General features: G+C 45.2%; 1 protein-coding gene across 1 annotated transcript; it reads right to left on the bottom strand.

The window, feature by feature from the left end:
* Positions 1-4,509: 4,509 nt before the first annotated feature.
* Positions 4,510-10,048, bottom strand: CZH14orf119 (chromosome Z C14orf119 homolog). Its single transcript, XM_032238274.1, has 2 exons — positions 9,888-10,048; positions 4,510-5,014 (listed from the first exon to the last, which is right to left on the bottom strand). The coding sequence occupies exons 1-2, from the start codon at positions 10,007-10,009 to the stop codon at positions 4,666-4,668; spliced, it is 471 nt and encodes a 156-aa protein (XP_032094165.1). The 5' UTR covers positions 10,010-10,048; the 3' UTR covers positions 4,510-4,665.
* Positions 10,049-10,169: the final 121 nt, after the last annotated feature.

Here is a 10,169-nt window from a genome sequence, read left to right as displayed (position 1 = left end):
AGGGGAAGTCGGTTGGAATTATCTTAAGATAGAAATTGATTCCTGTGTAAAGTAATATCTGATCTATGTTGCTTAACTTTACTAAGAAGGGGAAATCTGGTTAGATTATTTTGAATTACGGTTTGAAAAAAGGGGTAAAGAAAGATCATTCACGTTGTTTAAATTTTACTAGAAGGGAAAGTTTGATTACTTGTCTGTAAAGTTATATTTGAATATATGGCAGGAACTATGCTGCCTAAATCTTATTGGAAGGGATCATGAGGTTTAGGAAGGGAACGGGAGAGTCTACAGAAGATCGGGGTAAATAGCAAAGAAGTAAGAGACGAGAATAAAATATAGATAGAATGATTTATACTATTTAAGCATAGATAAAGATGGGGGGCTGAGATCAACACAAAGAGTGGTTTTTTTTTTTTCTTTTTATATATTACTTTTATTTTTTAATCCATATATTTTAGATAGAAGGTAGTGCCAGGTGTGGGCCCTGGGAAGCCGGGAGGATTAGGGATGGGGATTGTGGGGGGTGGGGTGGGGGGGGGTTAACATAATCTTAATAAGAACAAGAATGTATTTATATACGGTGGTTCCTTTTTTTTTTATTATTATTATTATATTTTTTTTTTTTTTTTCCTTGGTTCATTTTACATTTATTAGATCAAACAACACTCGAATAAAGGCATACACCAAGGAGGGAGGTAGAGGGAAGGAAGAGGGAGGAGTAAGGAAGGAGTAAGGGGAATGTAAGGAGTATGTAAGGAGGGTGTCTGGGGAGTAAGGGGAGAAGGAAGGTTTGAGGGGAAAGGGAAGTAGGAGGGGAGTGTTAGAGGGAGAAAGGAAAGTTGGAGGGGGTAGATGGGGTGTATGGAGGATGCAAGGGTTAGGTGGGGTTGGGAATGATGAGTTGTGTTTCCTTTTTATCTGTTCGTTTTATTCCTTTTTTTCCTTTTTTTTTTTTTCCTCTTTTCTTATAGTAAATACCCTGTGTATAAATGATTGCAAATGGAATGTGAAAATTGAAAATTGAAAAAAATATAAAAGATTAAAAAAACGCATTACAGGTTGTCCTCAGTTTACGACGGTACTGAAAAATGTGACTTGTATTTTTTCCCCACACTTATGGCTGTTGCAGCATCACAAGATCGAAATTCAGCTCCTTGGCAACCGATTCATATTTATGACGGTGGCAGTGTCCCGGAGGGGGTTGCACGATTCCCCTTTTGCGACCTTGGGAAGGGAAATCCGTGAGTCCCCGTGGGACTCACTTAACGGCTGCAGCGATCCACTTAATAACTGCGGCAAGAAAGGTCCTAACGTGAGGCAAAAATTCTCTTGTCTCGCTTTAACAACATCGTTTTCAGGTCAATTGCGGTCGTTAAGTTGAGGATTATTTGCATTAAACGTTCTAGAACAACAATGAATGGTTTGCTCTATAAACAGTCTGAGTTGAGGGTTTTTTCCCCCTTGTTTAATTTCACGGGATGTTGAAACAAAAATCTCAATAATAAAGATTAATTTTTTTTTCTGTGCTGATAAATCTCACTTAGTGATTTATTCTCGGCTGATCGAGATCTGGGTATTCATGCTTATCTTATGAGCAATTTAACAGCAATTTCCCCAACTCTAAAATAATACGTCCAACGATTCGTAATTGACTAATGATACACTGGAAAAATATAATTCCCGTGGCATTTAAAATCCCTTGCTAATTTGTTCTTATACTGTCTGGCTTCACTTTTCTTTTTTCGCACTGATGCATCTTCTTTACAAAATCATAAGACAAAAGGAGAAGGGAAGAAGGGAGGGGAAGAGAGGATGAAGGAGGGAAGGAAGGAAATGGAGGGATGAAGGAAGAAAAGAGGGAGAGGTAAGGAAAGGAAGGAAACAGGAATGGGGGAAGGAGGGAGAGAAGGAAGAAAGGAGGGGAAAGAGGAAAAGGCAATGGAGGAAGGAAGGAAACAAGGAGGAAGGGGTGAAGGAAGGAAAAAGGGAGGGAGAGAACGAAGGAACGGAGCTAAGAAAGGATAGACGGGAGAGAAGGAAGGAAACCAAGGGAAGAAAGGAAGGTAACAGAGTGAGGGAAGGAAAGAAACGGAAGGAAGAAGGAAGGAAAGGGGCAGAGGGAGGTAGAGAAGGAGGGAAGGAAAAAATGGAAGGAAGAAGGAAGGAAAGAAGGGCAGAGGACAGTAGAGAAGGAGGTAAGGAAAGAAGGAAGGAAAGGGGTAGAGGGAAGTAGAGAAGGAGGGAAGGGAAGAAATGGAAGAGGGGCAGAGGGAGGTAGAAAAGGAGGGAAGGAAAGAAAGAGAGGGACGAAGGAAGGAAAGGGGCAGAGGGAAGTAGAGAAGGAGGGAAGGAAGGAAAGGGGCAGATAGAGAAGGAGGGAAGGATTGAAAGAAACAGGGAGGGAAGAAGGAAGGAAAGAGGGGCAGAGGGAAGAAAGAAAAGAGGGGAGAAAGAAATAGATGAAGGTAGAGAGATAGGTAGGTAAGCAAGGAAAGAAACAGGGACGAAAGAAGGAAGGAAGGAGAGAGGAAAAGAAGGAAGAGATGGAGAGATTGGGAGACAGGGAAGGAAGGAAACAGTTAGGAAGGAAGAAGGGAGGGAAGAAAGGAAAACAGGGAGAGAAAAGGAAGGAAAGAAACAATGAGGGAAGAAGGAAGGAAATGGGGCAGGGAGAGGGAAGGAATAGAAGGAAGGAATAGAAGGAAGGAAAAATCAGTGCTGCCTTCCTCCATTTTCAGCATGACCCAACATTTAATCCACAATGCCATCACTCTGCTAAACAACCCATTCCCACAACACTGTCAAGCTATTGATTAAGACTGTATTACTATTCTTCTCATCCTTCCAATTACCTAACTCCTTTTCTGTTTAGGACTAGAACCTTGTTGCTTGCATCTTGACTAGATTTATTGTTGCACCTGAAAATGGCTTCCACTGTACGGCTTTAAAATGGCTTCTACTGTACAGCCCAGTGGAGTTGCCTCTTTTTATTGTTTGATCTAGTTTCCCAGGAGGATTGGGATTGCTTATTTAGTATCCTAGGAATAGAATAGAATCACAGAGATGGAAGGGGGCCTTGGAGGTCTTCTAGTCCAACCCCCTGCTTAGGAAAGAAACCCTACACCACTTCAGACAAACAGTTATTCAGCGTCTTCTTAAAAACTTCCAGTGTTGGGGAATTCACAACTTCTAGAGGCAAGCTGTCCCACAGATGAATTGTTCTGTTAGGAAATTTATTAGTTCTACATTGCTTCTCTCCTTGATTAGTTTCCACCCATTGCTTCTTGTTCTACTCTCAGGTGCCTTGGAGAATAGTTTGACTCCCTCTTCTTTGGGGCAACCCCTGAGATATTGGAAGACTGCTATCATGTCTCCCCTAGTCCTTCTTTTCATTCAACTAGACATACCCAGTTCCTGCAACCGTTCTTCCTGTTTGAGCCTCCAGTCCTCTAATCCTCTTTGTTGCTCTTCTCTGCACCCTTTCTAGAGTCTCCACATCTTTTCTACATCGTGGCGACCAAAACTGAATGCCGTATTCCAAGTGTGGCCTTACCAAGGGATTGTAAAGTGGTATTAACCCTTCACGGGATCTTGATTCTATCCCTCTGTTGATGCAGCCTAGAACTGTGTTGGCTTTTTTGGCAGCTGCTGCACACAGCTGGCTCCTATTTAAACGGTTGTCCACTCGGACTCCAAGATCCCTCTCCCAGTTACTACTATTGAGTAAGGTACCACCTATACTGTACCTGTGCATTTCCTTTTTCCTGCCTAAATGTAGAACCTTACTCTTTTCACCCTTGAATTTCATTTTGTTAGATTATGACTATCGCTAAGTCTTGCATTTATGATTCTTGATGAATGTGGGGTTTTTATTTAAGTACTCGGAGCGCTTCCATGCACCGAAGACAAATTCCTTGTGCGTCCGATCATCCGTGGCCAATCAAGGATTCTATTCCATCAATCAAGAATTCTATTTGCTAAACAATCTTTTATTTTCATACTAGCCGATAACCTGGGGTTGCCCGGGGATTTATTTATAGGGGGAAAATGTCTGGACCAAAGGTAATTTATAATGTTGGATATTCCCCCTTACCAGAGGGCGCCCCCTGGTGGAGTACTCTGAAGCCGTTACCATGGCAACTCCACTGCGCTCTACAGAAGCCATTTTAAAGCAGTACAGTAGAAGCCATTTGAAGGCACAACAGGCTGTATCTTAACAGAACACACACCCCGAGGGGCTTTAGGGGTGTCTTACCTTACCCCCACAGTATTTTTCTCCAGAGAGTAAATCATCTGTCTATCAAGTTTGGTTGAAATTGCTCCAGAGTTATGCTGGGACACACACAACTATTTTTATAGAGACTATCCCTAAGCGTGGCATCTTAAGAGTTCTTGATGAACGTGGGGGGGGGGGGGTATTTATGTACACGGAGCGCTTCTGTGCACCGAAGACAAATGTGCGTCCGATTATCCGTGGCCAATCGAGCGTTCTCGTCCATCAATCGAGAATTCTATTTGCTAAACAATCTTTTATTTTCATATTATTCAGGGTTGCAACACGGAAAGGCCTTTTGGCTCAGCTGGCTGAAGACATCCAGAAAAATCAAGACCCAAAGTGGAGGGGGGAAAAAAGGGGGATGGAAGGGAGAAAGCCACGGCCCGCTTTTAGTCTTGTCCGGCAGTGGCGGCCACTTCTTGGTAAAACCTTCCGGCCAACTCCGGCATCTCCTCTTCCATCTGCCGGACAAACTCGTTGCGTTCAGTTTCCGACCAGCTGCGAAACCACTGGTCCCAGAGGCGCATCTGGCATTCGTAGATGGACGGGGGCTTCTCAGGTCCCACGCGGAGCCCGGAGAGGCTCTCCAGCAGGGGGAGGAGCTTCCAGGGGACGGCCTTGTCCACCAGGTCTCGGAGGAAGCGTTCCCGTTGGGCCGGAGTCCAGCTGGACAGCCAATGGAGGAGGCAGCGCATCTCTTGGGCCGTCACGTAGGATAAAGGCAGCGGCTCGGACATCCTGTACGGGGACGACAGAGAAACAAGGGTGGGTGGGTGGGAGGGGATTTCAGCCAGTCCTCGACTTATGACATTTCCCTCCCTCCCGTTTCTCCTTCCTCTTTTCCTCCCGCCTGCCCTCTCTCCCCTTCTTCCTCCCTCCCTCCCATACCTTCTCTCACCTTCTTTCCCTCTCTTCCTTCTCTCCCTTTCCTTCCTTCTCCCCTTTCTACCTCCCTCCCTCCCCTTCTTTGCCTTTCCTTCCTCCCTCCCTTTCCTTCTCTTCTTCCACCCTTCCGTCCCCCCTTCCTTTCTTCTTCCCCACTCCCTTTCTTTCCTTCCTCCCTTCCTTTCCTTCTCTTTTTCCACCCTTCGCTCCATCCCTCTTCCTTTCTTCCACCCCACTCCCTTTCTTTCCTTCCTCCCTTTTTCCTTCTTCTTTCCTCCCTCCCCTTCCTTCTCTTCTTCCACCCTTCCGTCCCCCCTTCCTTTCTTCTTCCCCACTCCCTTTCTTTCTTTCCTCCCTTCCTTTCCTTCTCTTCTTCCACCCTTCGCTCCATCCCTCTTCCTTTCTTCCACCCCACTCCCTTTCTTTCCTTCCTCCCTTTTTCCTTCTTCTTCCCTCCCTCCCCTTCCTTTCTTCCTCCACACTCCCTTTCCTTCCTTCCTTCCTTCTTCCACTCCCCCTTTTCTTCCTCCCTTTCCTTCTCTTCTTCCACCCTTTCCTCCCTCCCATTCCTGTCTTCCTCCCCACTCCCTTCCCTCCTCCCTCCTCCCCCTTCTTCCTGCCTCCCTCTCTTTCCTTTCTTCCTCCCCTTTCCTTCCTTCTCTCCTTTTCTCCCATTCCTTCCTTTCCAGATTTCTCTTCTTCCCTTCTTCATTCATCCTTCCGAGCGGGCAGCACCCAAAATCGTATATATTAAATGACTTTGGAAAATAAAGTTGGAGAGGACAGTGGAATGAGGAAACGCTGAAGGGGCAGATGCCAGAAAAGCTATATTAGGGAGCAAAAAACTAGGTAAAATCTTATCCTACTTGGATACATTATAGGACCAGAGTCAAAACTAAAAATATCACAGTCAACATAGAATAGAATGTAATAGAATATGTAATGGATTACAATGGAATTAGAATAGAATGGAAATAGAATAGAATAAAATTAGCATGGAATGGAATTAGACTGGAATAGAATGGGATTAGAATAGAATGGAATTAGAATAGAATGGAAATAGAATGGAATAGAATTAGAATTAGAATAGAATTAGAATGGAATAGAATAGAATGCAATTAGCATGGAATAAAATGGAATGGAATTAGACTGGAATAAGAATCGAATGGAAATAGAATGGAATAGAATAGAATGCAATTAGCATGGAATAGAATCGAATGGAATTAGACTGGAATAGAATGGAATTAGAATAGAATGGAATAGAATTAGAATGGAATGAAAGAATAGAATGGAATAGAATGAAATAGAATAGAATGCAATTAGCATGGAATAGAATGAAATGGAATTAGACTGGAATAGAATGAGATTAGAATAGAATGGAATTAGAATAGAATGGAAATAGAATGGAATAGAATTAGAATAGAATGGAATTAGAATGGAATAGAATAGAATGCAATTAGCATGGAATAGAATCGAATGGAATTAGAATAGAATGGAATAGAATTAGAATAGAATTAGAATAGAATGGAATTAGAATAGAATGGAATAGAATTAGAATAGAATGGAATTAGAATAGAATGGAATTAGAATGGCATGAAATATAGGAATAGGGATAGAATAGAATTCTTTATGGGCCAAGTGTGACTGGACACACAAGGAATTTGTCCTTGGTGCATCTACTCTAAATATATATTTTACAACTCAAAATATCACCGTCAACATCTGTACTGAAAATAAATCCCTTTATCAGCACAACCGGATTCCCCCCAAATTATTTTCATCCAGGAAGCCCCATCGAGAGCTTGGGAGACCCAGCCAGCTCTGCATTTCCAATGAAAAGCACTAACAAGCATCCTCAGGATACAATTAGCATAGCTCAATAACTAAAGCAGGTTTAAAAATAACATGCAAATTGCGTTAAAGGGCTAAGGCCACCCTTTCCTGCGGTCTCAACTCTTATTTTTTTCCCCAGGCCAAAATAGCTGGATTGTTTCTAACAATTTCTTCCTTCTTGCTCTTAAAAAAAACAAAAAACACCAAAACCACAGCAGGCTATAATAAATATTGTGTAAAGCTCAATTTACAGATCCAAAGGGATAGACAATATTTTTCTTTAGGGGGAAGGAAGGAAACAAACTTGGAAGCCACGAAAGTAAACTTCTCTTCCATGGAGGGTGGGAAGAGAAAGACTTGCATGAAGTGCTTTTAAAACTTTGCAACTGTCAGAGAGGCAGACTGCAGCGGAAGGAAGGAAGGGGGTAGGGAGGAAGGAGAAAGGGAATGAAGGATGGAGGGAGACAAGAAGGGGAAGAGGGAGGGAAGGAAAAAAGATAGGCAAGAAAGGAAGGATGAAGCAAAGAAGGGTTAGAGGAAGGGCGGGAGAAATGGAGGAAAGAAGTAAGGAAGGAGAAAGGGAAGGAAGGAAATGAAGGAAGAAAGGGAGAGATGGAGGAAAGAAGGGTTAGAGGTCCTTCCTCCCTCCTTCTCTTTTCTTCCTTCCTTTTCTTTCCCTCCCTCCCTCCCTTCTCCCTCTTCCTTCCTTCCTCCCTCTTCTTCCTTTCTTCTTTCTTCCCTCCCATTCTTTCTTCTTTCCTCTGTCCCTCTCTCCTTTGGCCCTTTTCTCTTTCTCCTTCCCCATCTCCTTCCGTTCTTCCTTCCTCCTTTCCTTCCATTCTTCCTTCGTCCCTCCCCCTCCTTCAGTTCTTTCCTCCCTCTCTCCTTCCTTCCTCCCTTTCCTTCCCTTCTTTCTTCCTCCCTCCCCCTCCTTCTTTCTCCCTCTCCTTCCATTCTTCCTCCCTCCGTTTCCTTCCATTCTTTCTCCCCTTCCATCATTCTTTCCTCTTTCTCCCCCTCCTTCCGTTCTCTCTTGCTCCCTTAATAACTTTCTCCTTCTGTTCTTCCTCCCTCCCTCTCCCTCTCCTTCCATTTTTTCCTCCCTTCCACCATTGTTTCCTCTTTCTCCCTCTGCTTCTGTTCTTCCTCCCTCCCTCCCTTCTTTCCTCCCTTAATAACTTTCTCTCCTCTCCCTCTCCTTTCGTTCCTCCCTCCCTCTTTCCTTCCTTTACTCCCTTAATAACTTTATCTCTCTCTCATTCCTCCGTTTTTCCTTCCTTCCTCCCTTTCCTTCCTTAATAACTTTCTCCCTCTCCTCCCTCTCTCTCCTTCCTTTCTTCCTCTTTCCTCCCTTAAAAACGTTTTCTCTCCTCCCTCTCTCTCCTTTCGTTCTTCCTCCCTTCCTCTCTTTCCTCCCTTAATAACTTTCTCTTTCTCTCCTGCCTCCCTTCTTCCATTCTTCCTTCCTCCCTTAATAACGTGATCTCTCTCACCTTTCTCCCTCTCCTTCCATCCTCCCTTCCTCTCTTTCCTTCCTTAATAACTTTCTTTCTCTCCTCCCTCTCTCTCCTTCCGTTCTTCCTCCCTTCCTCTCTTTCCTCCCTTAATAACTTTCTTTCTCTCCTGCCTCCCTTCTTCCGTTCTTCCTTCCTCCCTTTCCTCCCTTAATAACGTGATCTCTCTCGCCTTTCTCCCTCTCCTTCCGTTCTTCCTCCCTTCCTCTCTTTCCTCCCTTAATAACTTCCTTTCTCTCCTGCCTCCCTCTCCTTCCGTTCTTCCTCCCTCCCTTAATAACGTGATCTCTCTCGCCTTTCTCCCTCTCCTTCCGTTCTTCCTCCCTTCCTCTCTTTCCTCCCTTAATAACTTTCTCTTTCTCTCCTGCCTCCCTTCTTCCGTTCTTCCTTCCTCCCTTTCCTCCCTTAATAACGTGATCTCTCTCGCCTTTCTCCCTCTCCTTCCGTTCTTCCTCCCTTCCTCTCTTTCCTCCCTTAATAACTTTCTCTTTCTCTCCTGCCTCCCTTCTTCCGTTCTTCCTTCCTCCCTTTCCTCCCTTAATAACGTGATCTCTCTCGCCTTTCTCCCTCTCCTTCCGTTCTTCCTCCCTTCCTCTCTTTCCTCCCTTAATAACTTTCTCTTTCTCTCCTGCCTCCCTTCTTCCGTTCTTCCTTCCTCCCTTTCCTCCCTTAATAACGTGATCTCTCTCGCCTTTCTCCCTCTCCTTCCGTTCTTCCTCCCTTCCTCTCTTTCCTCCCTTAATAACTTTCTCTTTCTCTCCTGCCTCCCTTCTTCCGTTCTTCCTTCCTCCCTTTCCTCCCTTAATAACGTGATCTCTCTCGCCTTTCTCCCTCTCCTTCCATTCTTCCTCCCTTCTTCTCTTTCCTTCCTTAATAACTTTCTCTCTCTCCTCTCTCCCTCCCTCCCTCCTTCCTTTCCTTCAACGCTGGGAATTGAAACCGACCCACCTTAAAAGTTGCCCGGGTTTGGAAAGCAACGGGGGTGGGGTGGGGTGGCTTTCTTTCCACGGGACAGGCACGTGAGTATCAAAGACCTCCCCCCCTTCCCACCCACCCTTCCCAACAAGCCAACTTTGAACAGAACTGAGCTCGTGCAAACCCACAATCTTGGCCAGTCTTGCACAAACCCAGTTTGCAACCCCAGGCAGGTGAAGACGGGCCGCTCCCCTACCCTGGGTCTCGCCCACTGTCGGAATGCAGCCCCTCCCAACCCCCGAGACCCGTGCCCTTGGGTTCATTCAGCACGATGGGATTTGTAGTCCACCCTGACAACGGATCGCATCACGCCAAAACCTAGCAAGGCAAGCGCGGCTTTTGCAATGCCAGCCATCTCCTGGTTGATTGATTGATTGACAAGCCAGCATTTGCCTGCTTCTCACCTGCTTTGGCTCAGATCCGGGTTTGTCCCATCGCTGCGAAAGTAACTCGAGGCATTTTCCTCCGCTCCGCCTTCGGCAGGAGGAAGAGTCCCGGGCGGGGTCACGGAAGTCGCCGAACTCATCCGGAAAGACCCGAACACTCCAGCCAGGCTTCGGAAACGAAGGCGTTTTACTTAGGCGCTAAGCGGGAGTTGCCGAACGTTTTTCCGTCACCGCCCCCCTCCTTCCGAGCCGGAGATGTCCGGAAGTTTCCGACTCCTTCTCAAGAACTCATTCGGAAAG

The sequence above is a fragment of the Thamnophis elegans genome, chromosome Z (assembly GCF_009769535.1).
Source record: "Thamnophis elegans isolate rThaEle1 chromosome Z, rThaEle1.pri, whole genome shotgun sequence".
NCBI lineage: Eukaryota > Metazoa > Chordata > Lepidosauria > Squamata > Colubridae > Thamnophis > Thamnophis elegans.
This window is presented reverse-complemented; position numbering and strand designations above follow the sequence as displayed.